General features: G+C 47.3%; 4 protein-coding genes across 8 annotated transcripts; 1 reads left to right on the top strand and 3 right to left on the bottom strand.

Moving 5' to 3' along the window:
• Positions 1-153: 153 nt before the first annotated feature.
• Positions 154-6,307, bottom strand: lonp1 (lon peptidase 1, mitochondrial). Its single transcript, XM_058073887.1, has 21 exons — positions 5,738-6,307; positions 5,362-5,450; positions 5,164-5,283; positions 4,927-5,092; positions 4,751-4,864; positions 4,627-4,688; positions 4,406-4,535; positions 4,089-4,172; positions 3,944-4,012; positions 3,708-3,859; positions 3,450-3,588; positions 3,195-3,373; positions 3,040-3,127; positions 2,792-2,914; positions 2,601-2,717; positions 2,361-2,501; positions 1,786-1,951; positions 1,627-1,713; positions 1,286-1,413; positions 1,026-1,190; positions 154-944 (listed from the first exon to the last, which is right to left on the bottom strand). The coding sequence occupies exons 1-21, from the start codon at positions 6,248-6,250 to the stop codon at positions 789-791; spliced, it is 2,988 nt and encodes a 995-aa protein (XP_057929870.1). The 5' UTR covers positions 6,251-6,307; the 3' UTR covers positions 154-788.
• A 262-nt stretch (positions 6,308-6,569) lies between these two features.
• On the bottom strand, positions 6,570-9,918 carry rsph4a (radial spoke head component 4A). The gene is made up of 7 exons (XM_058073888.1): positions 9,687-9,918; positions 8,341-8,563; positions 7,974-8,255; positions 7,393-7,842; positions 7,185-7,323; positions 6,986-7,103; positions 6,570-6,916 (listed from the first exon to the last, which is right to left on the bottom strand). Exons 1-7 carry the CDS (start codon positions 9,773-9,775, stop codon positions 6,682-6,684), a joined length of 1,536 nt encoding a protein of 511 aa, XP_057929871.1. The 5' UTR covers positions 9,776-9,918; the 3' UTR covers positions 6,570-6,681.
• A 272-nt stretch (positions 9,919-10,190) lies between these two features.
• Positions 10,191-13,095, bottom strand: dohh (deoxyhypusine hydroxylase/monooxygenase). Of its 2 annotated transcripts, none has more exons than XM_058074036.1 (6): positions 12,974-13,080; positions 12,578-12,684; positions 12,209-12,376; positions 11,976-12,052; positions 11,615-11,870; positions 10,191-11,061 (listed from the first exon to the last, which is right to left on the bottom strand). In XM_058074036.1, exons 2-6 carry the CDS (start codon positions 12,681-12,683, stop codon positions 10,751-10,753), a joined length of 918 nt encoding a protein of 305 aa, XP_057930019.1. In that variant the 5' UTR covers position 12,684; positions 12,974-13,080; the 3' UTR covers positions 10,191-10,750. The 2 variants fall into 2 exon arrangements, with proteins under 2 accessions (XP_057930019.1, XP_057930018.1); XM_058074035.1 differs by having other exon boundaries at positions 10,194-11,061; positions 12,578-12,687; positions 12,974-13,095.
• Positions 13,096-13,235: 140 nt separating this feature from the next.
• cherp (calcium homeostasis endoplasmic reticulum protein) lies at positions 13,236-20,833 on the top strand. Of its 4 annotated transcripts, none has more exons than XM_058074031.1 (20): positions 13,236-13,481; positions 14,616-14,789; positions 15,366-15,404; positions 16,365-16,540; positions 16,650-16,787; positions 16,862-17,013; positions 17,114-17,225; positions 17,422-17,511; positions 17,586-17,766; positions 17,972-18,132; positions 18,261-18,515; positions 18,599-18,794; positions 18,865-19,106; positions 19,217-19,350; positions 19,429-19,515; positions 19,587-19,739; positions 19,821-19,928; positions 20,001-20,095; positions 20,169-20,354; positions 20,448-20,833. In XM_058074031.1, exons 1-20 carry the CDS (start codon positions 13,457-13,459, stop codon positions 20,483-20,485), a joined length of 2,742 nt encoding a protein of 913 aa, XP_057930014.1. In that variant the 5' UTR covers positions 13,236-13,456; the 3' UTR covers positions 20,486-20,833. The 4 variants fall into 4 exon arrangements, with proteins under 4 accessions (XP_057930014.1, XP_057930015.1, XP_057930016.1 ...); XM_058074032.1 differs by having other exon boundaries at positions 17,975-18,132; positions 20,448-20,832; XM_058074033.1 differs by lacking the exon at positions 15,366-15,404 and having other exon boundaries at positions 13,238-13,481; positions 20,448-20,832.
• The last annotated feature ends 282 nt before the right edge of the window (positions 20,834-21,115 follow it).

The raw sequence follows: 21,115 nt of genomic DNA, 5'->3' as shown, positions 1-21,115 counted from the left end.
CTGTATTTATATACTTACCTATATTCTTTTAGCATTGACAATGCTTCATTTTCTTAATACAATTTTATTTTTTCTTAACACTGAACAGAACATAACTTTATAAATTAGTATTGGTTACAATTGTTTTCATAATTGCATACAATATTATTACCTGATTATTATTAGTTATTCTTTGTTTTCCCTGGACTTTACACAAGCTAAGTGAGGATTGACTTCCCATTAGATGGTGTATTTAATAGAGTGACCAGCGATGTTGCAGGTTGGTCCTGATGCTGGGTCACCACTGTGTGCTTCCATGGTAACATCCTCCATTCTATGAATGAGGTAAGATTGTAATTTGAAAGTCGGAACATACGGTATGCTTTATCAAAAATGTAGTCCCTGCAATTTTCCAGTGAGCTCCCACAAAGCATTGCAGTCATATTCAAAGGCAATCACTGTTCTGTGTAAACCTGCTCATAGAATAGATAGTGACATTTTCAGCATAAATCAATTTATTTTAACATATACTGTCAATAATATAAAAGAATATTAATCTATGAAAGAGTCTGTTCACAGCAGTGGACCATGGGAGCTGTGGCTGACCAAGATGTCTGGCAGCAAAGTGGCTGCCAGTGACATCACTTCCTGTTCTCGTGACAACTTTTTATTGACTGGTCCCAGGTCAGCGAGAGGGTGTCACCTCTGACCGCGATGTTCCTGTGGAAGTCTGCCAATGCAGTCAGAAGCTACGGCCTGGACTTTTCACTCTACAGCCCCAGGAGACGCCGTACGTCCTGCTGTGGGTATTAGGACTGACTGTGTGAGAAGACCACAGGGTAGATATGGCGGTAGTGGTCCACAAAGTGGACCTCCAGGCCCTCAGTGATGTAGTCCGGCAGGTCTGAGAAGTCCTTTCTATTCTCTGCGGGCAGGATGATACATGTCACTCCAGCACGACGGGCCTGGCAGGAACAGGGAAAGGACACTTAACGGACTTAATGCTTTTAATGAGAAACAAGCAAATATCTAATGGTGTCACTGACAGCGATGGTTTTCTCCTTGATTCCTCCCACAGGGAGGATTTTCCCAGTCAGCGACACCTCCCCGGTCATGGCTACATTTGGGCGCACGGGCTGGCCAGTTGCCAAGGACAACAGTGCTGTGACGATGGTGCAGCCAGCGCTCGGGCCATCCTTGGGGGTAGCGCCCTGAGAGGCAATGGGAAACGACAGACTTCCTGCCTAACTTTATTTTCCTTGGATGCAAGATAGAAGCATCGTTTTGTTTGTTTATTGTGTGTCACCTCAGGAACATGCAGGTGCAGATGAGAGTTGACCAGGAAGTCGTTGTCGGGATCTTGTTGCATTAGGAATGCTCTGGCGAAGGTGGATGCGATTTTGGCGCTTTCCTTCATGACATCACCTAACTGACCTGCAAGTGAGATGAGAGGGAGGGACAAATATTCATAAGACCACCATTTCCTCTTAATGGCAATGCTTTCTTCATTCTTCCATTTCCTTGATTGGTCATTCTGACTCCACTTTCTATTGTTTGCAATCATGAAAGTGTGTGAACTGTTACTGTGGAGGAGCACTGGAGCCGGTGTTTGGGTCTGCCCAGAGCTGATTGTTGTTCACAACTCACCCGTGACTTCCAGCGACCCCTCCCCTTTGGTATCCCCTTTTCCAGTAGGACGACGCAGTGAAGTCTCGATGAACAGTGTTGACCCTCCTGCACAGAGAAGACCTTTTAGTGTACGGCCGCGTGCGTGCGTGCGTGTGCGTCCATGTGCACGCGACTCACCCATGGCCGTCCACGCCAGGCCCATGACCACACCTGGCGGCGTGACGTCATACATCCTGTCCACGGTGAAGAGAGGTTTACCCACGTACTCCTGCAAGTTGTCGGGGGAAACGGTAACGGCATTCTGCTGTCCGCTCACAATGGAGAATGCCACCTTGCGGAAAACCTGATGGTAACAAATGGCGTGATGAACACCGGTTGCTGACAGAGAACAGTGCTTTTTCACTTCTGATCCTGGTACCTGAATTTGGATATCAGCCGATATCGATACAATTCCGACTACAGGAAACTATGATATTGTATGTTTTGTGTTTGTGTTGTGTTACGAGTTTGTGATGTCTGACTGTCAGTGCATGTGTGGCTACAGCTACGTTTGCTGACAGCATTAAAACATTGATGTGGGTCATGAATTGGCAATCTCCGATAATTAATGATGAATTATGCTATATCAGAACAAGATATCAATACTGCATCAGATCAGCCCGATTCTGAATTGTATCTTCAACTTCTGGACTTCAGAGCCCCCCCTGACAATACCCCACCAAAAATTATGTAAACGTAGAACATCTGCTGACCTTTTCCACTTGCTTCTGCAGGTTTCTGACTCCAGACTCTCTGCAATACTGTCTGATGAGCAGACTGAGTGCTTCGGATGAGATGGAAGCCTTCTCCTCGCTGAGGCCGCACAGCGAGCGCAGCTGAGGGACCAGGTAGCGCTGAAGCACACATTTGACATTTTCATCATGTGTGAATGACTCAGTCATGTCGAGGCAGCATGTGTCCATCTGTGAAGTTTGGTACTGTACTCGTGCTACCTGAGCGATGGCCAGTTTCTCCTGCGCCACGTATCCCGATACGTTAATCATCTCCATGCGGTCTCGGAGCGGCTCCGGTATGGTGTCGGTCACGTTGGCCGTGCAGATAAACAGAACCTTCATGGGTCAGAGCGGGTGTTAGTAAGGTGACAGCACAATAGAGATGCTTCAAGACATGTGCACACTCCTACCTTGGAAAGGTCTACAGGAACATCCAAGTAGTGGTCCAGGAAATTGGCATTCTGCTCCGGGTCTAGAAGTTCCAACAGAGCTGATGACGGATCTCCTTGATATCCTCGGCCTATCTTATCCACCTAGTAACAACGCAAATGTCACCTTGTCTCCATGGTAACAGCATCATCACACAATAACTTCGTTTGGACTTTAACCAAGTGATGTTGACATATGAGGAGATCGAATCAAGATTATGAGGGCTGACCTCATCTATCAGAACCAGAGGGTTCTCTGTCTTGGTTTTCTTGAGGCACTGGATAATTTTCCCGGGCATGGCACCAACATACGTTCTCCTAAACACACACACACACACGTTAGAGCAGACACGGCATGCAACATCATCCCAAACAAGAAGCCTACCTGTGTCCTTTAATCTCAGCCACATCCGTCATCCCACCCACACTGAATCTGAAGTACTCTCTATTGAGGGCTCGCGCGATGGAGCGAGCGATGGAGGTCTTGCCCACCCCGGGGGGACCGTAGAAGCACAAGATCTTGCCCTGGGTGGAGCCTCGCAGCTGACTGACAGCTATGAACTCCTGTACAAACAGCCTTTAGTGTGACTGACAGTACTTTTCTGACATTTGTATGTGTGTGTGAAGTTTGTGTGCTAACCAGTATGCGCTTCTTAACATCATCCATCCCATAATGATCTTCCTCTAGAACCTCCTTGGCTCTATCCAGTGCCAGGTTCTCCTCACTGTTGGTGCCCCAGGGCATGCTGGTCAGCCAGTCTAGGTAGTTGCGAGTGACGCTGAACCACACACACACACACACACACACACACACACACACACACACACACACAATGATGACACATATCCCCGAGGGTGAGTGCACATGCTGTCCAATGTCAAGATAAAGGAGACCAACTTGAACTCAGAGGAGTGGTTGTCCAGCAGGGACAGCTTGTTGAGTTCTTCATTAATGACGTCCATTATGTGCTGAGGGACCGTCCTGTCTTTGAGTCTCTCTCTGAACTTTTCCTCAATGGCCTCCTTGTCCTCCTTCTCCAGACCCAACTCCTGCACATGCACACACACACACACACCAATTAAATGAGGGTAGTCTTTCATGAGTCAATGTGTTCCATTGATTGACTTTCTCACCTTCTTGATGATCTTGAGTTGCTCTTGCAGCAGGTACTTCCTGTGTGTCTGCTTGATTTTCTCCTCCACCTGTGAGGGCCAACAAGGACATAAGTTCAAGAGGAGAAAATAGCAGAGGCAGCATCAAGCAAAGACGTGCGCTGACCTCCCGGCCCAGACGCTGCTGCAGCTTGCTGAGCTCAAACTCCTTCTTGAGCAGTGACAGAGCCTTGTAAAGACGTTTGGGGATCTGCAGAGACAATCGCTAGGTCACTAGACTTGAACCGGGACTTGATAACTTCTTAGATATAAACGAGTTGACAATATTCGAGGGACCAACTTAAGCAGGTTCCACTATACTTGTTGATTGAGCTCGTGTCTGTAGTTTAGAATAATAACCATGTCAAATGAAGTGTCCATCAAAAGTGAACATCATCGTCTTTGATACAGATCTTTCCACTTGATGATGGTAGTTGCACTCACACTGGTCTCCTCCAGGACGTCCTGCAGCTCATGTGACTCTGCCCCCGTCAGAGCAGCCCCCATGTCGCTCAGGTAGATGGGGTTGTCGACCACACGCTGGCCAGCTTGCATCATCTGAAGCACAGACTCCCTGGCGCACACACACACACACACACACACAGGTAAGTTCACATGCTTTCTAGTGGGTGGGGACAGGAGTCGAGAGGTGAGGAGGGACAGACCTGTAGAGTGGGTTGAGAGCAATGATGTCCCGGATGGTCTTGACGATCTCAGCTGTCAAGGCCTGCAAAGAAGCACATGATCAGCTCCCATACGGAGGAGCGCTTGTGCATCAGGTGAATCTACCTTGACTTCCTCTGTGACGGTGAAGTGCTCGTGCTGGACGTTGTCCACTTCCACCATCAGGATGTTGGAGGAGGGAAGAGGCTCAAGTTCTGGTACCAGGTCCGCTTCTGCAATCTGATCACAAGGCACAATCTAACTACCACAAAAATAAACAAAGGGTGATGATGGACACTTACTTTGTCCTCCATCTGTTCACCGAGCGTCCCCGCTTGGTCCCGTCGGCTACGTTTGGCTTTGCGTCTCACCATAGGTTTGGGTTGTGGCTCAGACGCGGACTCAGAGAGCGTGGAGGGCACGGCTGCTTCCTCAGGCTCCACCTCCAGGCGCCTCGTGATCCGGACCCTGATGGATGCAGACCAGGCAGGTTACGACAGGGTGCTCCGCTAGAAATGGCAAAGTTTTGCTGTCTTTACCTGCGGTGTCCCATGACGATCATCCTCAGCTTGTCTCCCAGGTCCTGCATCTCATGGATCTGAACAAAGGTCCCTGTGGCGTAAACGGCGTCCAGCGACTCCACCACATCTGACTCGTTTCTGCAACACACAGAAACATAAAAGGGTCAGCACCATCTATTCAGGAGGTAGGCGGGAGCGGCGAGGACCGTAACGTACGTGTCATCTTTCTTGAGGAAGACCCCGGCGTAGGGCTGCGCCAGGCGGACTTTCCTCCTCAGCAGCTCCACCAGCTCTTTGTTTTTTACCTTAACAGGAAGACATTTTTTTTAAATAAAAGGAAGCAACACTTGACACTTTTAACACGCAACTAGCACCTGTGTCCCAAGTGAATGTTAACCTGTATGTTCACACATGCATTTATTTTTTTCTTGTGCCAGGTAACAAAAGTGTTTATTTTATTTTAAACAGAGCTGACAGCTCTGAATTAACAATCCCTGCTAGCACTGACGGCCAGGCTAACAAACTAGCTAACAAACATTGCATCACGTCGCCTACTGTCCTTGAAACATTACATCATCCTCCTCATCCTCACCTCTATGATTTTGATGAAGCGAGGGAAGACCGGGTTTCTGCTCACGGCGATCAGCGGCACATTGGGGAACACCTCTGGCACCATCATCGGGGTCAGAGCCGTCATCTGCGGTCCAGCGTACGCTGCTCCGTCGTCACCGCCGGACTCCTCTCCACCAGAACCGCCGCTTTCCCCGCCATCCTCCCCGGAAAAGCCCGCACCGCTGGCCCTGTTCCCGAAAGCTCGGTCCTGGACGGTAAAGGCGTGGCAGGTCCATGTGAGGAGACCAGAATGATGACTGCTGACCCGCATCCAACGACGAGGCGCAGCTGTCCTCCAGCAGCCTGCTGCCATATTGGACGTTTGAGAGGTCCCGCTGCTGTTGTACAGCCGAACCGAGAGCCTTCCTTGCCCCGGTGTGTCGGTCAGCCTAAAGCCGAACCTGAACACCCCGGGCGGGTTAAGTTTGACAACGTGGGCTGAATGTTTATGGAGTAGTCCTGCAACTCCGATCATCTTCGTGTAAGCCGCCATGTTTATCTGGAGCTTTCCACCAGCGCGTGAGGAGCTTACTTCCGTCTCAGTTTGATGACGTTGGTGTTGACATATTGCGTCATATGAAGTGTCTCGCCGCATAATTATAGGTTTTGTTGTTATGAAGTAATGTAGTGTTTCAGCTAATCTACGTCTTTCAAATAACGTCATATTACTATGTGGTCATTATATTTGATGGTATTATATGTAACTGTTTATTAATATTATACTTTTATTAATATTATACTGGATGTAGATAGATAGATAGACTCCCTTTATTGTCATTGCACAAAAACACAGTAGTGAAATTGCCAACGAAGATTATTTTGGGGAAAAAAGTCATAGAGCCTGACATAACATATATTTGCATGTGTAAAATTGAGCACCACTTTCAGATCATATTTATCTTCAATTATTACATTTATTTGAATTTAATCATCGTCTTCATCCTGTTCCTCATCCGAGTCTCCTTCTTCTGCCTCCTCTGCGGCCTGTTTCTCGTCCAAAGCGTCTTGCAGCGCCTGCTCCTCCTCCACAGTGGGGTCCACATCCTCTGTGATCTCAGGCGCACTGGGGTACTCGTTCTGAGGTGGTGGGGGTAGAAGAGGGCTATAGCCATCCCCTGGATACTTCAGCCCCCAGCCGACATAAATGTTCTCAAACTTCCTGCATGAAGACACTTGTCAATGTTCTTGTATGACAACGTTTCAAGCCAGAAATAGAAAGTAATCATACTTTCCATGAGCATATGCACACGCTCCAGGCCAGCAGTTGGAGCGCATGACAGCTATGGCATGCTGGGCGGTGAGCGTGGAAGACAGGCTAGAGCTCCATGGAGGAGTGTCGAATATTTCTGAGGTGTGAAAATGGAAAACAAAACAAAAGTTGCATGGAGGTTTATTCAAAGCTAGATGAACTTCCCTTATGGACTGACCTGCATCCTGTGAGAGGGGTGTTAGCAGAGGGGGTCCGACCTCGGGCTCGGGCTCATCAGGGTCCTCTTCTATCTCCTCATCATCCTCATTTTCCTCATCTTCTGTTTTCACCGCCAGGTTCACCCAGGTGCAACGGCCCTGAATGAGCCAAGAAACAAATGTTCATCCAACCAAACATTTCAAAGTAAAGATTGCAAGATGACAGACCTGCTGCAGGATGTGTTGAGTGTGATGCACCCAAGAGGACAAAGACTCCACCAACTCGCTGACTGGAACGCCCTCAAATTCTGGATTCTCTTCAATTCCGTCCTCGGAAGCTCCTTCCTCCTCGACCCCTTCCTCCTCAATGGCCTGGTAGAAGCCTTGCGGGCTGATCTGAGTGCCGGCCGAGATGCGAGCGAGCTGCGCTCTCAGGTAGTTGGCTTCATTCCCAGGGAACGGCGGGTAGCTCACAATGGGATTGTCCAGCCTCCCAGTGAAGAATTTGCGAATTTGCCGAGCTATGGTGATCTGTGCGGGTGTGACCGAAGGCAGCTTGGACCAAGGCAGGCCGGGCTCGTTGCACACATAGTAGACAAACTTGTTAGCACCCGTTCCTTTGGGCTCCTTGGGTACCACGGGGGGTGGTTTGTAGGTAGACTGAGGAAGTGGATCCATCTGTGGAGGACATCATGTCAACAACACTGACAGAGCGCTAGATCAAGTATGAGCCTCACTTTCTGGGGCCGTGTTAGGGTACTAACCACAGTGGTAGGGTACCACAATTCAGACTGGTTTTGGTTCTTTACCTCGTTCTCTTTATCCTTGGGGTCGATCTCCCTGGACTCATCTTCAGCAGCTTCCTCCGCTTCCTCATCCTCTTCCTCTCCCTCAAACTCGGCCTCAGCGATGATATAGTTCTTCTCTGTGCCAAGAATCTTGCCCCACAGCCGGCAGCGCTGCATGGGATTGGACGCCACCAGCTGCTTGAGGGCCAGGAAGACCCTCTGCATCTCCTCCCGGCCCAAACCCACTCCAGCCTGCTCCAAGAAGTAAGCGATCTCACTCACATTAGGGAGAGAAGATTCCATCTGAGGGGGGAGAACAATAGCTCAAAAACGCATGTCTTATAGTATGGCGTTTAAAAGTGCGGGTAGTCCGACACCGTGACAATACCAGTTCGTATTCATGTTCGGCGTCCTCAGGTCGGACAAACAGAACTCGCTGCTGCTCGGCCAGTTCCTCTGCGGCAGTGGTCTGCTGGAGGTCTTGGAGGTTGCTCTGCGTATCCTCGTACATTCGCAGCTTGACGTCATGGCTCAGGTCTTCGATTACGTCCACCACATCATGTGGACGCTCTTCGATCACTCGCATCAGCAGCCGGGACAGGTGGTCGTATCTGTGTGTGTCCGGCCAAATTGTGGTCAACTTTCTTTCCAATATGGATGTGACACAGACAGACGGAACTCCAGTAATTGTCGGAGGGCCATTTTACATTTCTTTAGTGGTGTGATTCCCAACCACTGTGCCATGCCCAAGGTATATCATCAGGTGTGAAATATTTTAATTTCACTTAATTGGTTCAAAATTGGCTGCACGGCGGACGAGTGGTTAGCACGCAGGTCTCCACAGTTAGGAGACCCGAGTTCAATTCCACCCTCAGCCATCTCTGTGTGGACTCCTTGTGCATGCGTGAGTTTTCTCCGGGTACTCCGGTTTCCTCCCACATTCCAAAAACATGCTAGGTTAATTGGCAACTCCAAATTGTCCATAGGTATGAATGTGAGTGTGAATGGTTGTTTGTCTATATGTGCCCTGTGATTGGCTGGCGACCAGTCCAGGGTGTACCCCGCCTCTCGCCCAAAGACAGCTGGGATAGACTCCAGCACCCCCCGCGACCCTTGTGAGGATAAGCGGTAGAAAATGAATGAATGGTCCAAAAATGATATTCGTTACAAATAATGTGTTTTTATTAATTTATCTACCCTGCAATTGGCTGGCAACAGGTCCAGGGTGTACCCCGCCTGGTCAGCCAGCTGGGATAGAAAATGTGGCATAGAAAATGGATGGATGTTCATTTGTCTATGCCAGCGACAGGCATAGTGGCAGGCAGAACAAGTAAATACTCTGGCAGAAGGTACATAATTAACCTGTGCCCACCTGCTGCCATTCATACATGAGTAAGTGCTAGATGGTGTGTGTTTTTTCTAATGTAAAGGTTGGGAAACACTGCTTGAGTGGCTCAAACATCTGTTATGCTAATGTAATATTATTGACAGTGCTTCACTGCTTTTTACACTTGCATGACCATGTTGCTTATTGTTGATTCATAATGGCCACATCATAATCCAGGGTTGTCCACAGTGAGGCCCGCATTTTATTGGTTAGAATAAAATGAAGATATGGCCACAGATTATAGACTGCTGGAAATAAATGAATAAAATGTCATGTAATAAAATAGTTGATTGACAAATTATGAATCATTACCAGGTCAATTAAGGACATGACAAGCTATGACTCACAGGTTTAAGTTGCTTTTGCTGCTGCTCTTCATGAGGAAAGCTTTGAAGGAAGCAGCCGCCTGCTGGCTAACCTGCAGTGTTCCATCCATGCTTCCTCCACTTGAAGTTCCTTGAAGCGGACCTAATCAACTGGATGACTTAATAACTAAGGAACCAGATACGCTTTAGCCCACTTTGGTTCTTCGCGGAGTGGCACCGCTCGAGTTTAAGTGCTAACGGACAAACGTGACGTCAGCAGGTCCAGTGTTGACACGAGCCGCGGCGGTTGCCATGGGTACAGCGACAAAGCCATTCCCAGGAAGTGACACCAACTCGTGGAGGACCGTTTGTTTCTGCTTATCAGCTGGTCGTGTTCTTTTATCCAACAAGCAGCTGCAGGACCCGTTAGCAGTTTCGCTAACTCTACAGTATTTTAAGTAATATCAATGTACAACATACTAGTACATATATTCATCTTACGTTAATGTCAAAGTATAACAACCATACAAGTACACATTGATATGCAATAATCATTATTCTACAATGTCACACATATACTACTACACATACTATCAATGAATCTCAACACACCTTCACCAAACACTGTCACACATTTAATCGATGTACTACTGTATATATTTTAGTAATATACAGTCCTGGTGACATCACGGCATATCTTGACAAAAATAGAGAATGTATTTTTAAAGCTGTGATAACGTCAGCTGTGTTAAAGGGCTTTTTATTTCCCCTAATGGAGAGTGGAGCATACAACAATGAACTCTCACTGAAGAGTGGCTAGCATTGAGTTTTTGTAATTGGCATTAAAATGTACTATTTTTAAATGAGGTCCCTGGCTGCTTTGTGCTCTCCGAGGGTGGCTCGCTATCAGACACTTTGTTGTTTTGGGTACAACGCTATACATGAGCTGACGCTCCTTCCAGGATTCCTGGACGTCCTTAAAAGCACAAGCAGATTCTTACTTCAAGTAAAACAGCAGATGTGTGTCTTTGTACTTTAATTTAAACACACGTGTGCATCCTCTGTGACTGTATGACAACAACAAATACCCTTTCTTATGTGACCGTTTAACCTGGTAGGCGTGTCAGACCATCTGCATACTGGAACTGCTCGCTGTTTTCGTACTCTAGCATGTCCAAGGCCACCTCGCAGCTCTCCTTTACCACACGCTCGCCATCGCCACAGTAACGCTGTAGCAGGGCTAGGCACTCCTCCTTCCCGATGGAGCCCAGAGCCTCTGCAGCTTCGTGACGCACCATTGGGTTCTCCCCACCACACTCCAGGGCAGCGCAGAGTGCTGGGACGGCCGCCGGATGCTGCATCTGGCCCAGGACGTATCCAATCTCGTGCCGGAAGAGCGCGCTGGAACATTTCAGGCCTGGAAAGCAAATACGCTGCTTCATGATGCTGCTAATGTACACACCGACACCGACACAGTTTGAATATGAAAACCTCTTGCAGACTTTGAACAGGATTAAGTGTTCCTTGAAATGATTAATTGCTTAAATAGGTTATATATTGTTTGTAATTATGTTCTACATTGATGGATTTGTGAAAGCGAATAGTAAATTCACAAAAATGACATTTATAGTTCATGGCGCCAGACATGAGCTATCTCTCGCAGTTCAGCCTTCTCCCACAGTAAACATATTGCTGTCAAAAATGTTCATATAATATGTATAATGCTTTGCAGTCTTTTGCTCCAGTGAAATTGTGTATAGAAGACATGTATTAAACCTTCTTCTTTTAGAAAAGAAAAATTTACAGTATCACTCATCCAGCAGCAACACGTTTCGGCATGACTACAATTTTATATGTAACATATTTAAGAAAAGTAGATGAATCTATTTAAGCAAAGCAGATTGATCATGTCAGGCACCCCTTAAGGTCTTGACTTAGTTATGTGTCTTAAAAGGTTTAGATGATCTTACCATCTCCCAAAGCAAGCACTGCCTCCTCGCTGCCCAGATTGCGAAGTGCAAACATGGCACGGTAGCGTTCAAAGAGCGGCAGGCTCTCATCCAAAAGGGCGGTGCGCAGCTCCGGCACGCTCTTCCTGGGGGCGGGAGGAGCCGGGTCCACCGAGCAGTAGGGGTTCTGATCTGTGCTGCCGTCCTGCAACTGTTCCTCTCCTCCGCTTTGCAGCCACTCCATCCGACGCACAGCCAGCTGACACGTCTCTGCTACCTGCAGGAGGACATGAGGACACTTTGTCACTTTAAAAAAACACTACAGAAAATGTACGTCTTATTTTTGACATGCTGCAACCTTAACAGAAATGCACATTTATACCTCAATGACGGGGTCCTGGCTGTAGTCCTTCAGTATGTCCAGAACTGAAGGATCCCCGATGGCTCCCAGAGCTTCTCCTGCAGACATACACAATCCTCTTAGAGACACACAACACTGGTTGGTGCTTGCTGTACAAGTCCAAAATGTGTTGAACGTTAGTAAGACGTTACAACAGTTACATCCTGTAGTCATTCCATGCGACTGCATGCTTGGAATCAGAGACATGCGTTTACCCGCTTCATGTCGCACCATGGGCTCCTGCTGCGTGTCTTTGAGCACACCACACAGAGTGGGAATGGCTCGTCTATCCTGCATCTGGCCCAGACAGTAAGCCAACTCGTGCTTCAACAGAGCAGAGTCATCTGCAAAGGCTTTGCTGATCCACTTGATGGCTTCAGCACCTAATGCACAAATTAAACATGTCACATTGATGTGGCTATTGGCTTGCTATATGTTACTTATTTCTTATGTGCAGCACTGTTTTTAAAATGTGATTGTTGCTTAAGTGGTTTATAAATCAAGTTGGCATGGTTTGGTGGTCACAGTGCCAAGGAGAATACAGAAATTCTTCACAATGTATGTGTGTTCATCATAGACTTTACCTCCCAAGTTCTTCAGGGTGAACAAAGCCCTAAACCGTTGGGTCAGGTCCACACTTGGGTCCACCAGGACCTTGCCCACTGCTGTCACCTGCTCCACACTGGCCATTCTGCTTCAGGGGTGTGGGACAGACGGGCACGCTAGGTTAGCTTCTTGATGTTCACATTGCTTGCATATACTGTACATCACCTTTTTTTGCTGTAATTAACACAAAGGTACTTAAAGTCCATTACTGTCTGGCCAGACATACACATATGCCAAACAAGCCACGCTTCAAACAGGCTGTTACGTCACTAGCTTTGCAAACTGCTAACTTCATTAACGAGACGTATACTTCTAACTTCGGACTTTATAACTACAGCCACACAATGGTAAAGACGTATGGAAACAATGTTTACCCGGATGTGGACGAGTAGCTTGTTCACGAGTAATTACAGCTCATAGTGAAAACTCTGAAGAAACCACGTTACTGTTATCCACCCTCCCTACTTCCGTTTTACGACCTGGAAGGCAATACGCAACATCCGGAACAGTCTTTGATAATAAAAGCCTTCAGGCCTCATAGCCACCTGTAATGTGCTCTAAACGAACACCGCTACGTTAATTTATTTAAAGTAATGTATTTAGTTTATTTTAGATTTTGTTTATATAATATTAATTTGCATGAATAAACAATCGATTTCGATGATGGCCTCACCACTGGGGGCGCTGTAAGTAGAGTGGACTAGCTTCGTGGCGCTGCTCCAGCAGTGTGGTACTTCCGTTTTACACTAGCGTAGCAATGCGAGTGTTTTTGTCTAATTTACTTACTGTGGAGTGATTTTACAGACGTTGGGTAGTACAGTACAAGTTCCAAAGCTTTTCTGTAGCCAGAGTTGAAAATGGATGTACCCACGCCCCCCGAAGGTGAGGAATTAGGCTGCATTGTTATTTGGCTTCCATTGAGCATTGGTTAGCACGCATGCTAATTCGTACCACTGTGTTGCTGCACATCACAGTTTTAGCTACACCGTTGCCTTTAGCATATCTGCTAACACTCTCCAATCCTGTCACTAGCCTAAAATGTTGTACTGTGCTTAAATCTAACTCGAATATTAGGCAAGATATATATGTATATCCTCCTTTTGTAATTTTTTGATGAGAGGTAGAAGACATTTTACAACAAATTATACATTTACTTCCCAATGTTTTATTCTATTTTTTTTTACAATTCTATTAACATCGGACATAATAAAAACATCGAAAACCATCGCTTGAACTTCACAATTCTTTGCTTTGGAATTTTGTAAATTGTATGCCACACTTTGTATTCATTAATATTGTGAATAATTACAATAAACCACACATGTATGTCTGCATCAGCCATCTTCAGCATTTTATGTTAAAAAGTATAGTAGTATCTTATCATTTCCATCATAGAGGACACAGGAAAAATAGTTTTTTTAATCTTGAAAAATGTTGTATCTTTCCAAAATCATCTTAAAGTGCTTCATAGACACATGTCACATTTGTACCATTAAAAACACAATGACTGGATAAATGTACTTTCTTCTCTTGCACACATAAAACACCCTGGTTAGTATGGCAGCCATTTGGGGAAGACTGCTCTTCTATTTTATGGGGCAAACCCGACCAAATACATTTTCACCGCCACAAATAGATTTGATGATACCTGATCACCCTTGCTCATAAACACATTAAATTGTACCGTCTATGAATGTAACTTGTCCTGTTTTATGTCTATACAGTAGGTGGCATCGTAAAACTGCTCCTTAACTCACCTCATACCTGATCTGACAGGGAATCAGACGACACAGTAGTGACTTTATTGCTATATTTAACCAATATTCAGACACATCTATTATGCTGTTTTATAAATGTGAAAACATGTAGAGTTCTTCTCAACAAGCAAGCGGGTCCTTAAACTTATTTGTGATGCTTTTCAATTTTTGTCTCCTACAGCTCATACATGCACTTTTGTCATGGTCAGTTGTGCAAATTAGACAAAGTATCTCACCATAAATGTTCTTTTTGTTGCAGATCAAGAACTGCGGAATGTGATTGACAAGCTGGCTCAGTTTGTCGCTCGGAACGGACCAGAGTTTGAGAAGATGACAATGGACAAACAGAAGGACAACCCCAAGTTCTCCTTCCTCTTTGGAGGAGACTTCTTCGGCTACTACAAGTGCAAGCTGGCTTTGGCGCAGCAGCAGCGTATGTATTTCACCGCACTGCTTGTTCATCCTAACTAGAGCCCGACCGATATAGGATTTTTGGGGCCAATGATACTGATATTGGCCGATATATGACATGGGAGCATTGATATACACAGGACAGATACTGTATGTGAACGTAAATTCTTAATGTACCCAAAATACAATTCAACTCTAAGAAGCAGACGATTACTAAATTAAAATAAGCCGCTTTAATTAATAACGGTTAAAACAAATTGTAGTTTGTGTTTGCCATTCATGTCTTGCAGTGGAGTGAGTGAGGTAGACAGAGTGGCAGCTTGCTGCTCTGTATGTGTGTTACTAATCACCGATAGTGATTCATCGGTGATACGTCATACTCAACTGACCTAAAGTTCTGCCAATAAATCGGTCGGGCTCTAATCCTAACTCCACAACTTCATCAATGGATGCTGGAATGTTCGGTTCATCTTGTTGACGAGCTACCTTGCTGTCAGATTGTCCATGCAGCTACGTTTGTTGCTCCGCAGGCTCGCATGGATGTCTCTGAACGTGTAATACCACTGAAATGCATTAAAATGTGCTTCTCTCCACTTAGATCCCTCTACCCGCGATGGGGAGGAATATAAATCTGAAGGTATTTATTTGAAAGCAAACCTGCCAGATCAATTCAGAATTCCTGTTTTCCTTGCTGAACATTGCTGCATTTGTGCTTGGCAACTCCTTGGTTTGTTTTCAGTTGCTTTTTCATCATCTGGGTATTCTTTTTCTATTCTTTCTGGTACCATGCCTTCTGGTTTATTGTGAGCCTTAGAGTGGATACTTTGACGCGTGTCTCCTCCCTCTTGACCTGCGATTAGAACAAAACTATGTTGAAAAGTGCAGAAATTGTAGTCATCGTGGTCTTGTGATGCTGCATGACCTCAATGTTGACGACTAAAATTCACACCAGCTGCTGCATAATGTCACAGTCCAGCTTGGTCTGTGGCATGTTTCTTTGGCATGTGATCTGCTGGTTAGGAGGATGGTAGGGTGGTATTGCATTCCACCTTAATGCTGGCGACTCCTTCCATTTCATTAGGTACACAGTCTAATGGGGACCATACCAACATTTTGTCTTTTGATTGACACTCTCAGAGAGGCTGTGGTATGTAAATGATTGTGTTATTGTACAGTCAGTACTTTTTAAATTGAAGGTCTTGGTTGTTGTTAGGATGTTAGGATTACTAACATCTCACAGCTCACTACCTGCTTTGGAGAAAGAGTCAAGGAACATGTGCAAAGAAGCGTGAAACAAAGCTTCATTTCAAGGATTCTTGGAATTGGGACAGATTTCATGTGGCGTTATGACATCATGGGGACCTGTCCATTAGAACATGGCGACTATGTCCAACATCATTGAAAAAAGTGTAATTTCAGCAGGTTTTAGTGGTTGCATGTTCACAGAAATGTTCTCATCATCCTGCTGGAGCTTCCAGGGTCACTTTGGTTCAGTGACCACATGACACACGTCATGCTTCCTTTCACAAACGTGACAATTGTCACGTATTGTCGAGTCGTCCTGCATCATCAACACTCTTACTTCCTTTCTTTATAGAGCTCTACAACCCAGGCACATCAGACATGCTTGACATTCCTCCCCCACCTATGGCCATGATGCCTCCGCCTCCCATCCCTCCGTCCTCCGCCGCCGCGCCCGCCATCGATGACATCATCCAGCAGAGTCAGTGGAACTTGCAGCACCAGGAGCAGCACCTGCACACACTCAGACAGGTATACCAGCCACACTGATTCGACTCAGCAGCACGGGATACCAAGGGTACCAAAACAGTAGCATATGGGGTGCCATAATGCAAGGTGACCAAGCCATTACTTCATGCAGGAACAAGTTAGCGCAGCCATAGCTTCGGCCGCCGAACAGCAGATCCAAAAACTGGTAGTGGAAACTCAGCTGGACGTCACAGAGTTCGACAACCTGTTGCAGCCCATCATTGACACCTGCACCAAAGACGCCATTTCTGTATGTTACGGATACGTTATACGAGCCTACTGAGGCAAAGTAGCGGCTTAACTGAACTTAAATGTTTCCGTCAGGCTGGAAAGAACTGGATGTTCAACAATGCCAAGACTCCGCAGCACTGTGAGCTGATGACATCACACCTCCGCAACCGCATCACTGCAGAAGGAGCGCATTTTGAGCTCCGCCTGCATCTCATCTATTTAACCAATGACGTTCTCCATCACTGGTAGGTGCCCTCAACATCCAAAGAGGTCATCCTTTTGTATAAAATCTCGGGAATATGATGTGATGAGGCTCACTTGAGGCATATTGTGGTGTTTCTCCAGCCAGCGCAAACAGCAGAAGGATTTGTTGGCAGCTCTGCAGAAAGTTGTGGTTCCAATCTACTGCACCAGCTTCTTGGCTGTGGAGGAGGAGAAGCAGCAGAAGATCACCAGGGTAAAAAGCAAGAATATACTCTATATTTTAAATGCATTTATGCATTCCATTGACCTGAACATGATCAATATAGCTCACTACGAGTTGTCTTTGAATTAAAATAATAGATATAAAGCCTATTGCCTGTTCACGTGACAGTTTTTGGGTTGCCCCCCTCCCCATTGTCTTCATCGTTCCCATCCGTTCCCATCCTCAGTTGTTGCAGCTTTGGGAGAAGAATGGCTACTTCGATGAGGAAACCATTCAGCAACTCCAGAACCCAGCATTGGGTCTAGGCCAGTACCAGGTAATGGCTCACACTCCTTGCACACCTTGACCTTTGACTTTCCCACAATGCCAATGAGCGTGCATCTCTTTCAGGCCTCTCTGATAACGGAATATGCCAGCGTGGTGCAGCCCATCCAGCTGGCTTTCCAGCAGCAGATCCAAGTCCTGAAGAGCCAACATGAGGAGTTTGTGGCGACCCTGAAGCAGCAGCCCGCTCCCCAACTTGCCCCGCCTACTGAGCCTGAAAAGGCCCCACCTATGACTTCACAACCTGGTGAACCCTCCTCCTTTCATTGTTGTGACATCTTATGTGTCATGTATATTATGTTATGTGTATGGCATGTTTGTGGTGTGATGTGGTGATCTTACATGAAGTCAGGTTTTGTGCATGTCGTATTAATGTGTACGTTATAATGTGTGCGTCTAGTTGTGGGAGGACGTCATGTAATGTGTGTGGATGTCACATCTGTGCTCTGCTGCAGAGGTGAAGCCACCCATGTCAGGTCCTTCTCCGGGAGACTTTGACGACGCTCCAGCCGGACCTCAGGACCCCAGCAACTCCAGCGGACCTTCAGAGCTACCCCCCAAGCCCGCGTGGTACGACCCCCAGCACATGGGCCCTTGGAATCCTAACCAGCCGGTAAAAGGCGCCGTCTTGCTTGCTAGATCTCCATCAATCAACAGTCTGAAGCTGGAACCGATCAACCAGATCAGGTCAGCGGTGGTCCAGGTCCCCCTAACCTTGTTTGTCTTATTGTCCCTCGCCAGCCACCCTTTGACCCAAACCTGCCTCCCCCTCCGTGTCCGCCATGGAACAGCCATGAGGGAATGTGGAACGATCAGAGGGAGCCAGGAAACTGGAGCGGGGGTCCACCTCGAGAAGGGGGTCCCTGGAGCAGTCCCGGTGGGCCTGATCCAGGCCCCCCTTCTTGGAACTCATACGACCAGCAACCTCCGTGGGGGAACCAGCCTGAGCAGCCCCCCTGGGGCCAACGGGAGCCACCCTTTCCCCCCCGCATGCAGGTATGTGATGGAATGGGCCCCTTTCTGTCCCCAGGAGCATGTTTTATTTTCCACTCAATGTTCTTTTTGTTTTTTTTTTATAGAGGCCCCCTCACTTCAGGGGCTCCTTCCCCCCCCATCAGCAACCGCCTCCCTTTAACCAGCCACCGCCGCCGCCACATTCTTTTGGACGCTTTCCTTCGCGCTTTATGCAGGATGACTTTCCTCCCAGGCATCACTACGACCGGCCGCCGTACACGCCACATCGCTTCGATTACGCTCAAGGAGACTTCCCCAGAGGTTAGAGATTGACTTCATTGTCGTCGTCATCTTTATCATTATCTTAATTAGCTCCTTTGTTTCCTGCCAGACATGCCGGGTCCACCCCCGCCCCACCACACCAACCAGAGGCTCCCTCCCTCCGGCATGGGGGGTGATCACCCGCCCTGGGGCGGAGCCCAGCACCCAGACTTTGGGCCACCCCCACACGGGTTCAATGGCCATTCACCGCATGTACGCCACCGGCAGCCTCCGGCCCCGGACGACCCAAGCCTGGTGCCCAATGTTCCCTATTTCGACCTTCCTGCGGGTCTCATGGCGCCGCTGGTCAAAGTGAGTCAACTTTTTGTTTTAGAAGAAACGCCACAGGACCAGAACCGCACTGGACTAGAAACCTGAGTGGGAATGAATGGTTTGAAATGATGCACATCTTCTCTGTTCAGTTGGAGGACACAGAGTATAAAGCACTGGATCCTAAAGACATTCGCCTGCCGCCCCCAATGCCTCCCAGCGAACGCCTGCTCGCCGCCGTGGAAGCTTTCTACAGCCCCCCATCCCACGACCGGCCCCGCAACAGGTATGTGTGACTATAGTGTCGGGCATGGTGAAACACGTGTAATGTAAAGTGACAATTGTTATTATTGTGGTTCTCCAGTGAAGGTTGGGAGCAGAACGGCCTGTACGAGTTCTTCCGGGCCAAGATGAGAGCACGCAGGAAAAAAGGCCAAGAGAAGCGCAATAGGTGAGCTTGACTTCCTGTTTTGGGAGAAAATGTATGGCTTCACTGTGACATCACGCTGTCTCCCATCTCAGTGGGCGAGGCAACAGCCGCTCCAGGAGCCGCTCGGGCAGCCGTGGAAGGTCATCCTCCCACTCTAGCTCGCGCTCGTCCAAGTCCAGGTCCCGGTCACGATCCCGCAGTCGCTCGCGGTCCCGCAGTCGCTCACGCTCCTACTCACGTTCCAGGTCAGTGTGTGTGTGTGTGTGTGTGTGTGTGTGTGTGTGTGTGTGTTTGAGGGTGTGGCCTGACACCTGCCTCTCCTCCAGGTCCAGGAGTCGGTCCAGATCGTCAAGGAGTCGCTCACGCTCCAGGTCCCGTTCACGCTCACCCACCAGGAGGCGCCATGGCCATAAATCCCGCAGCTCTTCACCTCCGTGAGTCCCTGCCCCCTGGCTGATCGCCACTGTCCTAACCTAATTAGTAACCATAGGAACCACCTCTCTCAGCTCCACCTCAGCAGCGGGCAGTGCCCCCTCCAAAGTGCCGCCAGACTCCCGCCTGGGCGAGGAGAACAAAGGCCATCAACTGCTCATGAAGATGGGTAAGATGTGTGTACACGTGGGGGTGCACGTTCCAGACACCACGAAGTTGACATGTTCACGTGTTTGCTGCAGGTTGGAGCGGATCAGGAGGTCTTGGCGCCAAGGAACAGGGCATCCAGGATCCCATCAAAGGAGGCGACATCCGCGACAAGTGGGACCAGTACAAGGGAGTGGGTGTGTCCCTGGACGACCCCTACGAGAATTATCGCAGGAACAAGAGCTACAACTTTGTAGCCCGCATGAAGGCTCGGGAAGAAGGTACACACACACACACACACGCACACACACATGCATGCTGACTTTTGTGTTTGTGTGACACTAAAGTATAATTACCATCCTTTTGTGCTTCAGTGAACAGAGAACCTCAGGAGGCCCCACCCACTGAGTGATGTCATCAAAGATTGTTAAGTGATGGATGTTGCTGGTCCACATCATTCTCCGCACGGGCCTTTTACTTTTCACAACTTTTAAATCTGCAAACAACATCTCGTTAACGTTTGTCGTCTGCTGTGCGACAAAAATTAGGTTCATTGTGTATGGTTTTTTTTTTATGTTACTGGCATTTAGTGTTAGTATTGGAGTAAATTCCACATAAAATAAAATCGTGTTGTGGCAACAGAAGCAAAATAAACCAAACTCACATTTATAAACATGTATTTTCTCTTTAATAAGACTGTCACACTCTTTTGGTTTCTAATGTTTTGGTTTCATTATTTACTTGCATTTTGCTCAACAGTGTATTTTTGAATAAATATTCAATTGAGATTGACTCAAAAAGAAACTGCTGAGGGAAGTTAAAAAAGTGTCATTTCGCACATAAAAACCACAGAAAACCCCTTTAAGTGGATTTTGTGCAGAAGAAACATAAACCCTGACAGAATCAAAGGTGGCAAAATTGCATCTTAGTTTAATTTTATCTTCTGGCGCAGTATCTGCTGTGGCCGCCAGGTGGCACCGTAGTCAAAGGTAAACGTCACCTTAGACAACACTACTCTGCACAATGATGAAGAGTCACTATG

This window comes from Doryrhamphus excisus, chromosome 5, assembly GCF_030265055.1.
Source record: "Doryrhamphus excisus isolate RoL2022-K1 chromosome 5, RoL_Dexc_1.0, whole genome shotgun sequence".
NCBI classification, from domain to species: Eukaryota; Metazoa; Chordata; class Actinopteri; order Syngnathiformes; family Syngnathidae; genus Doryrhamphus; species Doryrhamphus excisus.
Note: the sequence above shows the minus strand (reverse complement) of the source record. Positions and strands in the feature narration are given on the sequence as shown.

What these genes read in the sequence shown, in the direction of transcription:
- lonp1 (XM_058073887.1), bottom strand. Translation starts at nt 6,250, where the DNA reads ATGGCGGCTTACACGAAGATGATCGGAGTTGCAGGACTACTCCATAAA. An exon ending in AGCAGCGTCTGGGCCGGGAG is followed by an intron (nt 4,013 to 4,088) that starts GTCAGCGCACGT and finishes TGGCCCTCACAG; the next exon opens with GTGGAGGAGAAAATCAAGCA. An exon ending in ATGTTAAGAAGCGCATACTG is followed by an intron (nt 3,374 to 3,449) that starts GTTAGCACACAA and finishes CTGTTTGTACAG; the next exon opens with GAGTTCATAGCTGTCAGTCA.
- cherp (XM_058074031.1), top strand. Translation starts at nt 13,457, where the DNA reads ATGGATGTACCCACGCCCCCCGAAG. An exon ending in ACCTATGACTTCACAACCTG is followed by an intron (nt 17,767 to 17,971) that starts GTGAACCCTCCT and finishes TGTGCTCTGCTG; the next exon opens with CAGAGGTGAAGCCACCCATG. An exon ending in TCATGGCGCCGCTGGTCAAA is followed by an intron (nt 19,107 to 19,216) that starts GTGAGTCAACTT and finishes TTCTCTGTTCAG; the next exon opens with TTGGAGGACACAGAGTATAA.
- rsph4a (XM_058073888.1), bottom strand. Translation starts at nt 9,775, where the DNA reads ATGGATGGAACACTGCAGGTTAGCCAGCAGGCGGCTGCTTCCTTCAAA. An exon ending in CCAAGGATAAAGAGAACGAG is followed by an intron (nt 7,843 to 7,973) that starts GTAAAGAACCAA and finishes TGTCCTCCACAG; the next exon opens with ATGGATCCACTTCCTCAGTC. An exon ending in ACCCCTCTCACAGGATGCAG is followed by an intron (nt 7,104 to 7,184) that starts GTCAGTCCATAA and finishes TTCACACCTCAG; the next exon opens with AAATATTCGACACTCCTCCA.
- dohh (XM_058074035.1), bottom strand. Translation starts at nt 12,683, where the DNA reads ATGGCCAGTGTGGAGCAGGTGACAGCAGTGGGCAAGGTCCTGGTGGAC. An exon ending in CACCCTGAAGAACTTGGGAG is followed by an intron (nt 12,377 to 12,577) that starts GTAAAGTCTATG and finishes TTTGTGCATTAG; the next exon opens with GTGCTGAAGCCATCAAGTGG. An exon ending in CATGGTGCGACATGAAGCGG is followed by an intron (nt 12,053 to 12,208) that starts GTAAACGCATGT and finishes GTATGTCTGCAG; the next exon opens with GAGAAGCTCTGGGAGCCATC.